This window comes from Stegostoma tigrinum, chromosome 31 (genome assembly GCF_030684315.1).
Source record: "Stegostoma tigrinum isolate sSteTig4 chromosome 31, sSteTig4.hap1, whole genome shotgun sequence".
Classification (NCBI taxonomy): domain Eukaryota; kingdom Metazoa; phylum Chordata; class Chondrichthyes; order Orectolobiformes; family Stegostomatidae; genus Stegostoma; species Stegostoma tigrinum.
The window spans coordinates 32,386,525-32,404,801 of record NC_081384.1 but is presented as its reverse complement, the minus strand read 5'-3'; the positions used below and the strand labels follow the sequence as shown (position 1 = coordinate 32,404,801).

Below are 18,277 nucleotides of genomic sequence, written 5' to 3'. Positions count from 1 at the left end.
TCAACATTTCGGCTCTGGTGACTCTTCCTTAGAACTCACTGGGCCTCATACTGGACCCAAAATGTTAACTCTGATTTATTTTTCTTCATAGATGCTGCCAGACCTGCTGAGATTTTCCAACAACTTCTGTTTTTGTTCCTGATTCACAGCATCTGCAGTTCTTTTGGTTTTAATAGAAAATAAGATTGCCCCAGTGTTTGTTGATGTTGGTAGCCTTCCCTATTTCAAGCACAGCCCTCATTAAATTCCAACCAGTAACTTTAGTACTCAATGAAAACCACATCAGCATCAGTGTATGGTTGAAGACACATCACCCTGTGAATCTTACAGAACATTTCAGTAGGTCATTGCACCTCCAAATTTTCTATTGGAGACTTTCTAACAATCCTAATGAAATGAATGAGCGGCTAACCTGCCTTTGATGAGAGTGCGGAATTGAGTGGATGGAATGTTGTTCAGGAACTGAGAAGGTTTCGACTTGTCTTCGGATATTGCTGTGCGATGTGAGCGGGAGTGGTCCTGATCTTGGATTGAGACATCACAATCCTTAGCTCCTGGAAGTGAAAGGGAATGGCAGCAGTACCAAAGCCAGGGGTGGCAGGCTTGGCTGAGTCATTGTAAACAACCGAGAGGGCGCAATTGATTTGAGGCATGAGCTGTCACATCCTTGTAGGAACAGATATCAGCTAATCAGCCTCCCGAATAGGTTCAATCTGTTACATCATAGTTTAATTGGACCTCAGAAACCTATGTATCTCCCTGAACTTTACATCCTTTGATATGCCTATTTAACAAAGAAAAAAAACTATCAATCCCAGATCTGATTCCTCACTTCTGCTTTTAGGAGGACAGTTCCAGGTTCTTGTGACATTTTTCTGTGAAAAAGTATTCTGATTTGGAATGGCTGAACTCTCCATTTAAAATTCCGCCCCCTTGTTCTGGATTACCAAGCCCAAGGATTTATCCAGCCTGTTGTTTTTCTATTTAAATAGTTCGTTTGGATCACCCTTCAACCTTCCACATGCAGGGCAGTAAAACAGAGATGGCGGTATGGGGGGATGCCAGTGGATGAATAATTCAGAGCTCCAGGCTCAGTCAGGGTGGCATGGTGGCTCAGTGGCTAGCACTGCTGCCACGCAGCACCAGCGATCTAGTTTTGGATCTACCCTTCGGTGACCGTCTGTGTGGAGTTTGCACATTCTCCCTGTTTCTGCGTGCGTTTCCTCAGCGACCTCTGGTTTCATTCCATAGTCCAAAGATGTCCAGGTTGAGTGGATTGGCCACACTAAGTTGCCCATAGCATCCAGGGAGGTGCAGGCTACATGGATTAGCCATGGGAAATGTAGGGTTGCAGGAATAGGATAGGTGCAATGGGAAGCCCTTTGAAAGGTCATTGTAGACTTGATGGGCCAAATGGTCTGCTTGCACAATGTAGGGATTCAGTGCTCTCAGGGAAGAGGTTCAGAATTTAAATTCAACAAATAAAATCTGGAATTGGATGCTGATATCAGTGATGATGATGACCATGAAGCCATCATTGATCCTCGTCAAATTATCAAGTTTAATAATGTCCTTCAGTGAAGGAAATCTACTATCTTGACCTGGTCTGGTCTACATGCGACTCTAGATCCAAATCAATCATATTGACAATTAAATGATTCCGTAAGGGATAGACAACAAATGTTTACCTTGCCAGTGAAGTCTACGTCCCATGAAAGAACTTTAAAGGCAGTTCCAGCTATGTTTGTGTAACCCGCCCTCTAGACTCTGGTATCATACTGATAAATATCTAGGCTGCCTGCTCTTCAAGCCCCAGGGGATACAAATCAGATCAGGACTGAGGTAGAATCAGAAAAGGCAATGCTAAATGTGTAAATGGAGAATATTTGGAACAGTTTGACAAATGGTGAAACTGTGAGGGTCTTCACAGTTGAGATGTGAGAACGCCAGACAATGAACAAGTGAGAGAGTGTAAGGGGTTCAAGGTGATAGTCAAAGCATGCAAGTAGGGACAGAAAAGGAAGAGAGCAGAAGTGAAATGAGGATACGGAAACGTCAGAGCAAAACCTGGCTCATGATGGGACGCAGCAGGGCAGATCACTGTGGGCTCAAGTGCCCGAAATATAGAGAACTATAAGGGAGAAATGAGATGTTTCGTGAGAGGAATCAAAACAGAAGCATGAGGCCAGCTCAGAGATAGTAGTGTTGGCCTAAATTAACTAGTCAGACAATGTATTCACCAAGTCCTCAGTCTGCACTCATGGTCCATGTGTTCGAGAACTGCAAGTGCCTGAGAAGGCTCATTCTGAAACTAAGGGGATACAGGGGACTGAACTGTGCTAATTTGAAGAATGAGGTGGAAGATGCTCTATGAAGTAAATTGTAGTGTGACAGCTCGAGAGACCAAGTGTACTTGACTGAGAATTGAGGCTTTCTCATGTCTACTAATTAAGTTATACTCCTCTGTTATCACTGCAGTTTCAGGACTAGTAATCGCGATTATTGGAGTGCTGTGTACAGTTTTGATCCCCTTACTTGAGGAAGGATGTAATTGCATTGGATGCAGTTCAGAGAAGGTTCACGAGATTAATTCCGGAGATGAAAGGCTAGTTTTATGAAGAGAGATACACATTATTTCCCATCAGTTATGTTTAGAAGAATGAGAGAAAAATCTGAAATAGCCGTATAAGATGCTGAAGGAGGTTGACAAGTTAGACGCGGAGTGTGTGTTTCCCTTTTTGGGACTATCTAGAACAAGAGGTCATAGTTTCAGATGAGGAACGCAGATGTAAAACCAAGATGAGGTGATTACTTCTCTTAAAGGGTTATGAATCTGTGGAATTCACCACCTGAGAATACAGAGGATATGTGGACACTGAATAAATTGAAGGAGAAAGAAGACAGCTATTTAATTAGCAGTGGGTTGAAGGGTTATGGGGACTGGGCAGGAAAGTGGAGTAGAGATAGCAAGAACTGCCGATGTTGGAGTCAGAGACAATGCAGTGTAGAGCTGGAGGAACACAGAAGGCCAGGCAGCATCAGAGGAGCAGGCAAGGTGACGTTCCGAGTCGGGACCCTTCTTCAGAAATGGGAGAGGGGGAGGGAACTCAGAAACAAATAGAGAGGAGGGGGTGGGGCTGGGGAAGGTTGGTGGGATGGCGATAGGTGAGTGCAAGTAGGCAGTGGTGGGGATTGGTCAGTGGGATGGGTGGGAGAGAAGATGGACAGGTTGTGACAGGTCAAGGAGGCAGGGAAGAGAGGGACGGTTAGACATGGGATGCGGTCACAGGTGGGGAGATTTTAAAACTGGTGAATTCAATGTTTAGGCCATTGGGCTGCAGGTTCCCAAGGTGGACTATGAGGTGTTGCTCTTCCAGTTAGCATGTGATGTCTCACTGGAGGAGGCTGAGATGAGATCAGCCATGATTGTACCAAACTGGCAAAGCAGGCTTAAGGGTCAAATGTGTTGTGAGGTCTTATGTTCTTATATTATTAGCAGAAATGCATTGTTATGATCTGATCAAAGATCAACATCTTTGAGTATAAATTTGCTTTGGACAATGACGTATAACCTATGAACTGGTGGCCTTGAGGTCAGGGTGCTGCCAGCTGAACCACACTGACATCTCTGCTCACAGTTTTCACCCTACAATTACAAAATGATAATTAGTAGTAGTCGAGACAATGTTGAAGTCTAATCATAAAGGCTGCCACAAATTGGATAAGAATGTTCTAATTGAGCATGGCCAACATGGATTAGCGAAAGGAACATCATGTTTTACAAGTTGCTTGCGCTTTGTGAAGATGTTAGTCATAAAATTGATAAAAGGGAGTTGATGGATGTATTTGGAAAATATGTTTGGATTTTCAGAAGGCCTTTGATAAGATCTTTATAGGATATTGTTTGGCAAAATAAAAGCATATACTGTAAGAGGTACTGTACTGGCATGGATGAAGGATTGTCAAAAAGGCAGAAAATGGAGGGTAGAAATACATAGACCTTCTCATACTAGGAGGCTCTGACTGGTGGGATACTGTAAGGATCAGAACTTAGGCTCTAGCCATTCATAATATATGTTGAATGTAATGTTTTCAAATTTGCAGATGACGCAAAGCTAAGCAGGAATGTGTGTTGTGAGGAAGATGTAAAACATTCTCAGGAGGAAATGAACAGGGGTGAGTGATTGGGCCAGGAAAGGGCAGAGGAGAAATAATGTGGAAAAATGTCAGGTTACCCACTTTGCTAGGAAGAACAGGTATACAGAGTATTTCTTAAATGGTGAGAGGTTGGACAGTGTAGAGCTTCAAAGGGACCTTGGTGTTTTTGTCAATAAGTCACATGTAGGTGCAGCAAGCTATAAGGAGAGCTAATGGAATTTATTGCAGGAGGATTTGATTTGAGTACAGGAGTGGTGAGGTCTTGCTTCAATTGCGTAGAAACCTGGTGAGATCCCACCTGGAGTCTTCTGTGCAGCTTTGTTCTCCTTATCCCAGGAAAGATAGTATGGTCATACCACATCAAAGGTTCATAAGATTTCTTTCGCAGGATGACAGAACTGTCTTCCAAAGAGAACTGAGATTATATTCTGCAGAGTTTCGAAGAATTACAGGTGACCTTATTGAAACCTACACTAAGACAAAGTGTAGACGCAGGTGAGATGTACCCCTGGTTTGGCAGACTAGAACCAGGGGACACAATTTAATAATAAACATGGAAAAAAAACCTAGAAAACAGGTGCAGGAGGAATCCATTTGGCCGTTTGAGCCTGTGCCATTTAGGATGACATTTCAGACCATGATGAAATTATTTTATTCAGCATCCTTTACCACTGAGGGCTGAGAAGCTCATTTTAAGGATGTTTAAAATAGCTTCTCATATCTAGAGGAGGTGGTGGCATAGTGGTGCTGTCACTAGCCCATTAATCCTGGGAACCCAGGTTCAAATCCAGCTGTGGCTGGTGGTGGAATTTTAATACAACAAAAATCTGAAATTAAAAGTCTAATGATAACCATGATCCACAGTTAATTGTCAGAAAGACACATCTGGTTCACTAATGTCCTTTTGGGAAGGAAATAGCCATCCTTACTTTGGTCAGGACCCACAGATGTGACTCCAGATCCACGGAAATGTGATTGACTCTTAACTGCCCTCTGGGCAATTAGGGATGGGCAATAAATGCTGCCTAGCCTGCGAAGCTCTCATTCCATGAATGAATTTTTAAAAATTTTTGATTACCAATGGCATGAGGAGTTATTGGGATGCCGTTGGGTAAAAGGCATTGAGTGTTTGATCAGCAATGATAGCTATAAATAACAGAGCAGGCTCAATAGATTGAATGGCCTGCTCCTGTACCTATATATCCATGTTCCAATCTTTCACTGCCAATACAATAACATTTTCCCTTTTATGTCCAGGTATGGAACATGTGAATATTTTAAATGAATTAGCATGAAACAATTTATAAACTGCAGAGAATTGTATTTCTTGAGAAGTAGCCTAGCCTCACCTCTGCAGATCTCTCATTTGCTATCAAGCAGGTCTCTATTTGTATTGTTTTCATACAGTCAGTGCTTGAAGTGCGTTTGCTATTTACAGGATATCTGTATTTAGCATTTGATGAAAGGAAACGTTTGTATTGTGCAAAGCAGAGAGACACCAATGGACAAAGAGACAGAATCGACTCTGTTTCTACTGGATGTTATTTTTAAATTGAGGGAATATTTGGTCATGGAAGGATCTGCTGCTGATTTTTTTTTTCTTTAACATTGTGGTAGTGAAATGACTTAGTGCTCAGCCCCACTGTCGGCTGTTTGTGTTCATGATGGGAGATGGGGAGGGTCAAAGGTGTGTTCCCACGATCCTCTCTTTCCTCCTGTATAGTATTTCCCACAGGCAGATCTAGGTCCAGACACAGCCAGCAGTATTGCATTGTATCAGTAACACACTGCAGGGTGTTCACTTACAGAACAGAGTGGAGATTTTACCTCTGACAAGGAAGATGCTTCTTATAAATAAACAGAAGGTGGAGAAATGGAGAAGAACGAAGTTGCATTAATGTAGCACCTTTCACAACCTTAAGAAATCCCAGAGTAATTCACTGCCAATGAAGTACAGTACGCGAAAATAAACTCACTTTCATAAAATGGAAGTGGACAGCCAACTCTGGCTTGCAACAACAAAATACATTTCCAGGTAACAAAGTGTGGAGCTGGATGAACACAGCAGGCCAAGCAGCATCTCAGAAGCGCAAAAGCTGACGTTTTGGGCCTAGACCCTTCATCATGAAGGGCCTAGGCCCGAAACGTCAGCTTTTGTGCTCCTGAGATGCTGCTTGGCCTGCTGTGTTCATCCAGCCTCACATTTTACTGTCTTGGATTCTCCAGCATCTGCAGTTCTCATTATCACATTTCCAGATAATCTGCTTTTCTTTTAATCATTCACGGGATGAGAGCATCGTTGGCAAGGCCAGCAGTTAGTGCCTATTCCTAATTGTCCAGAAGGCAGTTGAGAGTTAGCCACATTGCTGTGGGTTGGAGTCACATATGGGCCTTCCCCAAAGGATTTCAGTGAACCAGGTGGGTTCTTCCAGCGATCAACAATGGTGATCATCGGATCTTGATTCCAGATTTATAATGAATTCAAATTCCGCCATCTACTGTGGCCGTACTTGAACCTGGATCCCCAGAACATTCCGTGGATCTCTGGATTAACAGTCCAGCGATAATACATGGGGCCATTGGTGGTGTTTGTTGAGCAGCAAATATTGGCCACAAGCCTGCGTAAAGCTCCTTTGCTTGTCTTCAAACAGTGCCATGGGATCCTCTGTCTGCCCATAAGAGACAGACAGGACTTCAGTACAGCTTCTCTTCCAACAATCAGCAATGAAGCACTTAGTCAGGGCATGATGATGTCCTCACGTGTCCCGAATGAGAATTAAATTTATAATTTTCTGACTTTAGTGAACCATTGTTCTCATTTCGAGATTGTAGTTGTGCTTCTCACATATTCAGCGCTGCTGTAGCAGAGAGTGTAACATTTTTGTTTCTTTTGCCTCAGTAATTACTGTTTTACTGACTTGCATGGCTCTCTCTGGAAAGTTCCATCACTGTACTCAGGACAGCTAGTGCTACAATATAACTGCACACTATTACAGTGGTCTTGAGAATGGTGAGGTGAGCAGTGGGAGGAAGATGAAATCTTCTCCTTTACTTTGCACATGGTCTGTGGCACATAGATACTCATGATAAGTGGACACAGGTTGGCAACAATACGTACCATCTACAAGATGCACTGCAACAATTCACCAAGGCCCCATTTGACAGCACATGCCAAACTACTAACCTCTATCACCTGGAAGGACCAGGACAGCGGATACTTGGCAACACCACTGAGGGGTGGTGTGGTGGCTCAGTGGTTAGTACTGCTGCCTCACAGTGCCAGGGATCCGGGTTCAGTTCCACCCTTGGAGGACTGTCTGTGTGGAGTTCGCACATTCTCCCAGTGCCTGTGTGGGTTTCCTCCCACAGTCCAAAGATGTTCAGGCCAGATGAATTGGCCATGCTAAATTGCCCATAGCGTTTCAGGGATGTCTAGATTAGGTGTGTTATAGGGGGATGGGTCTGGATGGGATGCTGTGATGGTTGGTGTGGACTTGTTGGGTCAAAGGGCCTGTTTCCACATTATAGAGATTCTGTGATTCTTCTTTAACCGCCATTTGCAAGTTCCCCCTCAAGCCACACACCATCTTTGTCCTTCACTTGTCACTTGGTCCAATTCTTGGAATTCCCTTCCAAACAGCATTTTGGGCATACCTGTCCCTCCCCCAACAGATTGCATTAGTTCAATTGATAGTTGACTACCACCTTCCTGTGTGACGCTTCTTATTCACTCATGGGATGTGGGTGTCGCTGACTGGCCAGCATTTATTGCCCATCCCTCGTTGCCCTTGAGAAGGTGGTGGTGGGCTGCCTTTTTGAACCGCTGCAGTCCATGTGCAATAGGTAGACTGCCTTTAGGTATAATGCCTTTAGGGAGGGAATTCTAGGATTTTGAACCAGTGACAGTGAAGTGATGGTGATATATTTCCAAGTCAGGATGATGTTTGGCTCGGAAGAGAACTTACAGAGTGTGGTGTTCCCATTGTATCTGCTGCCCTTGTCCTTTTGATGGCAGCAGTCCGTGGGTTTAGAAGGTGCTGTCTGAGGATATTTAGTGAATTCCTGCAGTGCATCTTGTAGATAGTACACACTGCGTTGGTGGTGGAGGGAGTGGATGCAGTGGCAATCAGTTGGGTTGCTTTGTCCTGGATGGTGTCGAGCTTATTTATCTCATCCAGGCAAATGGATTCCATCAAACTCCTGCCTTGTGCCTTGTAGATGGGTTGACAGGCTTTGGGGAGTCAGGAGTTGAGTTACTTATTGCAATGTTCCTAGCCTCTCTGAACTGCTCTTGTAGCCACTGTTATGTCACTGATTTGGAATGCAATGAAAGTCTAGCAGTTCACAAGATTCTGGAATGGAATACTAAACCACACATGCCCAATGAATGCAATACAAGCACAAGCTCCCTAATATGAGGCCTATTCTCTGTGCCTGGTACAACCATTTTACTAGTTAACAGTAAATGACACTGAAGACCCTGACGTTCAGGGCATTTTCTTGAATCATAGACTCCCCTACAGTGTGAAAGCAGGCCATTCAGCTTAATAAGCCCCCATTGAACCTCCAAAGACCGTCCTACCCAGACCCATCTCCCTACCATATCCCACTCACTGCATTTCCCATGTCTCATCCACCACATCCCTGGATCCTTTGGGCAATATAGCATGGCCAATCCACCTAGCCTGCACATCTTCAGAGGAAACTGGTGCACCCAGAGGGAGCCCACACAGACACGGGGAGAACATGTAAACTCCACACAGACAGTCCCCGTAAGGGTGGAGTTGAACCGGGTTTACATGGTGCTGTGAGACAGCAGTGCTAACCACTGAGCTGAACTCTTCAGTGGCATAAAACTTTGTACCGTTTCCAACAGAGACTATGGAGATCTTCTTTTCAGTTTATCAAGCGACTGCACCTGCCTTTCTTCAAAGGAGACAACAAGGTGTAGAGCTGGATGAACACAGCAGGCCAAGCAGCATCAGAGGAGCAGGAATGAAAGGACCACAAAAAGAGGCCAAGTAACTTGGGCCCACACTCTCTGCACTGTCTAACAGTGAGAGGTGATCTGATTGATTAAGGTAATGGACAGGGTAGACACCGAGAGGTTCATTCCTAACTGGAGAATCTAGAAAAGGGACTTTGTCTCAGGATAAACTGTCGAACATCTAAGACTGAGACTCAACCACCAGGTCTACATGCAAAGTTCCTCTGCCTATCTTTATCAGCTTCACTTGAATTTTGATTGTCTCCCCTGTGGATTATTCATTGTTGATTCTATTCTAGTCTGAGGTAAATAGGTTTTTGATCTCCCAGAGAATCAAGGGATAGACAGACTCAATAAGGAAATGGTAAGGAGGCAGAAAACCAGCTTAATGTGGTATTGAACAGCAGGGCAGGCTCGAAGGAATGAATAAACCTATTGCCAATTTTGAGAGTCGTATTAGATCTGTCTTTGCAACAATACCCAGAACAGGAAGTGTCTAAACACTGACTTTAAGTCAGTCAAACAGCTACGCTGATGGTGTTTGTTCTATGAAGAGCTGTAGGCAGTCTTGGACAGACAGTCAAGTAATTCAGATGTTGTTCAAATTCCTGAAAATTTTACTTTAAGAACTGATAACTGTAACAGTAATCATTGAGTTTTCAAATTGTCATAAACACCCAACTCCTTCAGAAAAGTTTTTATTTCATCCTTCCTTAGTGCAGCACATGCATCACTCCAATTCCACAACTTGTTCTCTAAGAAACCAATACATCACTTAGTATATCAAAGAATCATTTGCAGGGTTTGAAGAAGGGTGACCAATAGCGTGACAAGCCAATTAGAGAGGAGGGTGTAAATCATTCTTACCAGGAACATCCATAAGCCAAAAATAATTTTTTAAAAATTAACCTGACAAACCCATCAACACAAATATAGCATAAGATACAATTTTCACGAACTTCTCTCATTTTTTTGAGCATTTATTCGTGAGAGCTGTTATCTGAGGATTCCATTTTTGGATGTGTTTTCTCACTTTTGATATATGCAAACTCCTACAGTTAAAGAAGCTTGTATAGGCTTTTCCAAGTGGAGCTTAGCGAGGACGCCCACTTGTAAAAATCTTCTGCTTGCTCTTCACAATTGTACAATCTCCTTGTTTCTCTGGAATCTTTTGATCTCTTGAAGGAGATTGCTAGACCGAGGACACTTGGAGATTTTGTTTAATGCAATTAAACCTGGCTTGGGTAGTCCTGCATCAACTGGGGCCCGAACAGGCCCCACCAGTAAATGGAAGTATTCATAAAATTATTTTCATTGCAAAATGGTCAAAACAGTCTCAGGGCTGGAAAATACCCTAAACAGTAAAAACAATTTGAGAAGAAGCTTTGTAAAGAATGGTCTTCCATAAACATCACACAGAAATCAAAAAACTAGCATTGCGTTGTTGGTAAGTCTTGGAGTGACTTCATACCAAATGGGATGAGACTTTTATAACTGTGCATGTCAGAGTGAGGTGCTGAATGCTCAGTAATCTCTTTGTTCCATATGAATGGCATTACTTATTTAAATACCTTCTTGTTTTGAGTTGTTGGAAATTTTGTTTTCAGTGCAGTTAAACTGGAAAGGCTGCAGAAAAGATCTACTAGGATGTTACCGAGATTGGAGGTTTAAATTATGAGGAGAGGCTTAGATAGGCTGGGACTTTTTCACTGGAGCGTCGGAGGCCGAGGGGTAATCTTATAGAGGTTTGTAAAATGATGAGAGGCATGGATAAAGTGAAGAGCAAAGGCCTTTTCCCCATTATAGAGGAGTGCAAAACTTGAGGGCACAAGTTGAAGGTGAGAGGAAAAATTTAAAAGTGTCTTGAAAGGCAACTTTTTCCTACAGAGGGCAATTGCGCATATTGAACAAGCTGGCAGAAGAAGTGGTGGAGGCAGGTACAATTACAGCACTTAACAAACATTTGGACAGGTATATGAATAGGAAAGGTTTAGAGGGATAGGGGCCAAATGCAGACATGTTGGACATATTCACTTTAGGAAACTTATTCAGGATGAATGTTTTGGGTCGAAGGGCCTGTTTCCATGCTGGACACCTCTATGGCTCTATCTCAACCAGAATTGTTAGTACAGATCCGACCGTTCATCTTTGAGAGCTGTTTCACAGCTTATTAGACCTTGCTGAACTCATATAATATTTAAACCCCAAACTGTTGATTTTAACCTGCTCTTAGAAGTCTAATTTGAAATTTATGGAACAGTAGGGACAGCTCTTTACAAATCTCACGGCTTCCACTATTGAAACTGAATAAACCAGTGGGAAAGAAATTTAAACACTACAGGCGAGTTGGTTAGACTCTGCAGATTGGACCATCTATCTGTGGGCCTCAGGCTGCAGTTTGCACACTCCTGTTTGATGAAATTATAAAGGAAGAAGCCTTTGAAATTTTAAACACATAATAATAAATCAAAAATTCTATTCATAATGTAAAAGATGGCAACAGGTATGTGCTATTTGGCCTCTCAAGCCTTCTCTGTTATTTGAGAAGATCATGCCTGATCTACCTTAAATACATCTTTCTGCTCAAACCAAAAATCCCTTAGTTGCCTTAATTCCCAAAAAATCTATTGACCTGTCCAGAGACTTTCATTTAGAGTCAGAGAGATGTACAGCATGGTAACAGACCCTTCTGTACAACAAGTCCATGCCGACCCATTTCATCTAAAGCTGTGTAAATCTAAGAAATAGGAGCAGGAGGCCAAGGGGACACAAATCTGCTCTACGCTATAAAATGATGGTAGTTATCATATGCCTTGCAGCTTGTAAAGTTCAACAAAATATCCATTAGATTAAAACGACAGAGTGTGTACACAGCACCTGTGGATTTTGTACAAGTTCTGCAGACAACCTTATTCCATAATCTTAGAAAAGGGGTTACAGCTCTGTCCAGGAATCTCTCATGTTCTACAAGTTCCTCAGCCATGATTGTAACACTCCTGTCCTCCATTTCTCTGCAGAATTGTATGAACCTGCCTCCAGACAAGGTGAAGTTGCTGAGCCAGTACGACAATGAGAAGAAATGGGAACTTATCTGCGATCAGGTAACTAGAGATTAATCTGCACTCGGATTTCACTTGGATCTTACAGTGTCTTACTACATCAACTAAACAGTGATTGATTTAAATAATATAGAAAAGAGAGGTTTGTTGTCAAAATATGTCATCTTGTACTCATCAGGACAAATACAAGAATGCCAAACTTCAAATGATCGCAACAATTTCTACCACAGGAGAATATGACTGCAATTGTCTGGAATTTTGGCATCCTTAAGTTTGCCTTGATGAAAAACTTATGCGACAGTTTACAGCAATACTCATTAATGAAACACATTGCTGGGGCAAAGTTTAAATAGGTAGCAATTGAAGAATGAGATTTAGTTACATCTGACAGTTTATCAATTTGGTCTTTGCTTACATAGATTTAGATGGTCAACATTCCTTCGCAACTTCCATCAGTCTTCAATTCTTTGAGATTAATTGAAAATGTTATCAGCTCTTCTGATCTCAGATATTGAAGGTTGTCTAAGGATCCAACATCACTGATTCACTTTCCTTATCAAAGCAGCCCAAGTTCGCAAGTAATTTCCTCCACTGACAGGTCAGGAGCCAAAAAAGTTTATACATGGAAGTGGTCATTCTACACATCATGCCATTGTGCTATGTTCATGTAATGTAACACCACTCCCACTGCCCTCCTGTATTTCCTTAGCTTTATACAGCTCGGCTTCAAATGCTTAACTTCTTTCCTTGCAAAATACATTACTGTCCATTTCGTCTATTCCCTGTGGAAATGCATTCTCTGTTCCACCAACTTTCCATCTAAAACCTATTCTCCTAGCCTTCTTCTCACTGTCACATTACGATATTACTTTTGTGATCCTTTATAATCATAATTCCCTAACCAGAGATATTGTCTTCCTTGATTCACCTTTTTAAACCACTTCGTGAGTTTTCCTTTAAATCCCCATGAAACTTCCTTTCATCCATTTCTTCATCATCTTTCCAGTCCTGGCAATACATTTATGAATTCATGCTGCGTACCTCAATCTACATGAAGTGGACACATTACTCTAACTGGCTAAACATTAGCTGGTAGAAATGTATTGCCCTCTTGTCTTTACATCCTCTATTTTTAAAGCTTTTAGCATTTTTATTGTGTTTTCAGCTGCATTGGTATTTTCAAAGAAACATGTCATTGAACCCCAATGTCATCCCCCAAAAAGAAGTAGCTAGTGGGGTAGTAGAAGTTACTGTGATTGAGATCAATAAATGTTTACCGGGGCAGGATATAGAATGATATGGAGAAGCAATGGATAAATAGAGATAATGTGTAGTTCCTCAATAGTCTTCTCAAGAAGCAGAAAGGTCTGTTCCTATTCACATCTTCCTACTTATACTCATCCTTCAAATATGCTTCCTTTTCTCATTATTTCTGCAATGTACAGAACCTCATGTTCCTTTGCACCGAATTCTACCTGCAATTTGTCTGCCCATTCTTCCACCCTAACGTATCCCTTTAGATTGATCTGTTTTAGTCTTTTTTCAAGATGGGTCATGGTTTCAGACTTGGGGGTAAGAGTAGGAGTAACTTTCAGAAACCAACTCCCTGGCCCACCCCTGTCCATTCCTCTGATGAAGGGCCACTCAGCCTGAAGCATTAACTCTGCTTCTCCCAACAAATGTTGCCTTTTCTGCGAAGATTTTCCAGGCTGCTTTGCTTTTATTTCAGATCTCCTGTAGTATTTTGCTCTTCTATTAGTCATTTAGAAGTATTTTGCAGACCATCTTTTTACAAAACATCTTGAGGAGATTTTCCCCTTTCTGGAAACAGTGAGAGAGGTGGTGAGAGGGTGGGATAATGGGCTTCTTGAGCCCGCTCCCTATTTTGTATGTTATTTCCAGCGATGACGTACTTGACCTGCTACCAATCAAAGCCCATAAATGGTCAATTAATGCCTCAACTCACACTACACAACTGGTCAGAGAGAGAACACAGCGTTGTCTCTTGGAGCATTCCAAATTCAATCCTCTAATCTCAGTAACACTGATATATCTCTGTTCTTTTACTAAGCTTTTGTTTTATATATATTGTACAAGAGTGCTGTGTGGTTTTGGGAACAATGTAATGTTTACTACCATTCTGTACTTGCTGGAACTTGCATTATAGGACTGTCATTTTATATCTTTCAATGTTATTGGTTTCTACATGAATCTTCACCTTATCCTGATACATGGCAGGCAGTATCCAGGACTCTATTTGAGGCTGTATCCCTGCTTTAACCCTTCATGAGTGCTTTGAAGTGATTCACTTTTCTCCCTTTAGAAACATGTTGCTGGGTAGTGTTTTGGCTGTTTTTAAATCTGCCCTCTTCTAATTGCATAGCCAAAGACAAATAGATTAGGAGTTTTAATCCCTGGTGCCTGTTGATTTTAGTACGCTACAATAGGAACATTAAGGTTGACATTAGGATTTGCGAGTAGGAAATTAAGTAAACCACATGCCAGATCATCATCCAGTGACATCCACAGAAGCTATGTAGACATTGGATGGAAAGAACACAAACTCCACTGTGATGTGCTGTATCAGCAAAATCTGCTGGCCAATAATGGCCAGTTGGTTTGGATGACACTTAGCACCCAAGCATCTACAATGTGTCAATACCTCCAGGAAAAGATGTCAATACCTTTGCATAAAACATAAAGATTTGAAAAAGTGGAGCTAAGACATTAATACAGAACTAACTATTTAGAGTCATAGAGCCGTACAGTATGGAAACAGATCCTCGGTCCAACATATCCATGCCAACCAGATATCCTAAATTAATCTAGTCCCATTTGCTAGTATTTGGTTTGTATCCCTCTAACCCCTTTCTATTCATATACCCACCCAGATGCTTTTAAAAATGTTGTAATTGTACCAGCCTCCACCACTTCCTCTGGCAGCTCATTCCATACTCTGTGTGGAAAGGTTGGGCCCCTTAGGTCCTTATTAAATCTTTCCCTTCTCACCTTAAACCTATGCCCTCTAGTTTTGGATTTCCGTACCCTGGGGAAAACTCCTTGGCTATTCACCCTATCCATTCCCCTCATGATTTTATAAACTTCTATAAGGCCACCCCCTCATCCTGCAACCCTTCAACAAAAATAGCCCCAGTCTATTCAGCCTCCCTCTATAGCTCAAACTCTCCAACCCTGCCAACATCCTTGTAAATCTTTTCTGAACCGGTTCAAGTTTCACAACACCCTTCCTATAACAGGGAGACCAGAATTGAATGCTGTATTCCAAAAGTGGCCAAACCAATATCCTTGGAAATTCAAGACATAAAGCCCATAAATGAGGTTAAGGATGAAAATTGAATCATTATGGCAGGGCTATAAGTGGATGTCCTGTTGACCCAATTGAAAATCCTAAATGAGGTGCAGGTTTCCACTTTGGCAATGGTGCTTGGAGCAATATCAGTGTGATGAGAATGTTTATATAATCACTTTCTGCAATGCAGCACAGAATATATAAGGCCGTGAATCAGTCACATCTTCCTCCTTCTGCCCAGCATCATGTCAAAAGCCCCTTGCAGACTTCATTATGCTTTAATAACTCTTTTTTTATATACTCGACTTTTTGCAAAGGAAAATCAATTGATCCTTTTAAGCATTTGCTATCTGCAGAATTCCATCAAGCCCACTGGTGGAATTAATATATTCTCCACATAACACTGTTTCAAAAATCAGATCATTATTACTACTCAGCTGTAGCTCTGTGGGTTTTAGTAGCTGCTTGACTAATATTTGAAAATGCAAATGATAATTCTCATGTTCATATCCAGCTACAGCAAACAGAATTTATTCAAGGACGAGCTTAACCAACAAAATATTTAAAATCTAGGGTTATATCTGTGATTCTCTGCATGACAGATTCCAAAGCAAAGCTGGGACCATTACAGAGACGCACCAAAATATTATCTCAAACAAATCACTTCTGTAGATACCTGAAATAGAAAATTATCAGGATAGGGTTGAAAGATCTTCCTTTAAAGTACAATTTTTTTGCCCTCTTTTCCGAAGGAACTATGAGTTATCTTGGGCTGCAATTCCATTGCAATTTTTCAGCATCCATGTCTAGGTGGCCTTTCTTGAAGAGTGGGCTGAGACAGAGAATATCTGAGAGATAGTAGGAACTGCAGATGCTGGAGACAGCGTCAATACAGTGTGGAACTGGATGAACACAGCAGACCAAGCAGCGTCAGAGGAGCAGGAAGGCTGATGTTTCGGGCCTAGACCCTTCTTCAGGGCCTAGCCTGCCTAATGTTTCCTCACAACACAATCCACTCATTCCAGGTAGAGTCCAGTAAACCTTCTCTGAACTGCTTCCTATGCATTAAATCCTTTCTTAAGTATGGTGATCAGTATTGTACAGAGTACTTCAGATGCAGCCTCACAAACATCCTATATAATTGAAGCATAACATCAGGCAATCAATGGTTTTAACCCAAGTAGACCTGGCAGCAGGAGTGATTATTGATTGGGTGCATTCTGTATTGGGAGTCATGGCTGGAGCCCTGAAGTCAATTGGGAAGCAAACTATCTTTTTCATTAGAATATGTTCAGTAGGCCAGGACTCCTAGGATCATATAAACCCTACAGTGTGGAAGCTGGCCATTCAGCCCATTGAGTACACAACAACCTTCTGAAGTGCTTCCCACCCAGACCCACCCCCTACCCTATCCCTGTAACATTCCCCATGGCTAATCCACCGAGCCTCAACATCCCTGGATACTATGGACAATTTAGCAAGGCTGAATCCACCTAAACGTGCAAATCTCTGGACTGTGAGAGAAAACCAGAGCATGTGGGGAAGCCCATGCAAACATAGGGAGAATGTGCAGACTCCACACTAGCCATCATCCTCGGGTAGGATAGAACCTGGGAACCCAGCGCTGCGACGCAGCACAGCTAACTACTGAGCCACCATGCCAAATCAGTACACCACTGTGGAGTATGGATAGATAGTAAACATAGCTGTGTAGACAGACTGTATTGGAGATAGCAAGAACTGCCGATGCTGGAGACAGCGTCAATACACTGTGGAACTGGAGGAACGCAGCAGACCAGGCAGCATCAGGGGAGCAGGAAAGTTGATGTTTTGGTTTGGGACCTTTCATCAGTAGCGGGGAGGGGGAAGGGAGCTTGGAAATAAATAGGGGACGGAGGGGTGGAGCCGGGGGAAGGTAGGTGGGATGGTGATAGGAGAATGCAGATAGGGTTAGTAGGGAATGGTCAGTGGGATGGTGGGGTAGATAGAAGATGCACGGGTTGTGTCAGGTCAAGGAGGTGTGATGAGATAGAGGGTTGGATGTGGGACGAGGCCGGGGTGGGGAGATTTTAAAACTAGTGGATGCTATGTTAAGGCCATCAGTCTGTAGGGTCCTGAGGCGGAATATGAGGTATTGTTCCTCCAGTTCGCCTGTGGCACCACTGAGACACTGGAGAAGGCACAGGATGGACATGTGACCGAGAGAGTGGGAAGGGAATTAAAATGCTTGGCAACTGGAAGGTGGTGTTGATTATAGTATACAGAGCACAGGTGCTTCACAAATCAGTCACCGAGTCTGCACTTGGTCTCACCGATGTAGAGGAGGAGGCATCAGGAGCAACAAATGGAGTAGACCAGGGTACAGGATGCACAGGTGAATCCCTGTCAGGCTGTTTGTCTGGGGCCTTGGATGGGGGTGAGGGAGTAGGTGTAGGGGCAGGTGTAGCACCTCCTGTGGCTGCAGGGAAAGATGCCGGGTGTGGTGGGGTTGGCGGGGAATGTAGACTGGACGAGAGATTCATGGAGTGAAGTTTAATTTCTATTTATCTTTTGTATGGGGTGGTGAAAGCAAATTTAGAACTAACTTTCAAAAAGAAAGTGGATAAATAATAAAAGGGGGGGAAAAATTACATGGTTGTGGGGTTCAAGCAGAAGAACAGGGCTAATTGGTGAGCTCGGACAAGGAGTTGATACGGGCCTCAGAGATAGCAAGAACTGCAGATGCTGGAATCAGAGATAACACGGTATGGAGCTGGATGAACA

General features: G+C 42.6%; 1 protein-coding gene across 9 annotated transcripts in view; it reads left to right on the top strand.

Annotated features, from left to right (window-relative positions):
* Window positions 1–18,277, top strand: part of fmnl1a (formin-like 1a) — a 286,119-nt gene that overhangs the window by 86,010 nt on the left and 181,832 nt on the right. For all 9 annotated transcript variants that reach the window (XR_007250443.2, XR_007250442.2, XM_059638694.1 and 6 more), the window contains exon 2: window positions 12,163–12,246. Coding sequence is in view for 7 of the 9 variants with exons in the window: in XM_059638694.1 (XP_059494677.1) it covers window positions 12,163–12,246 (84 nt within the window). In the remaining 2 variants the exon portion in view is untranslated. The remainder of the gene's footprint in view (window positions 1–12,162; window positions 12,247–18,277) is intronic.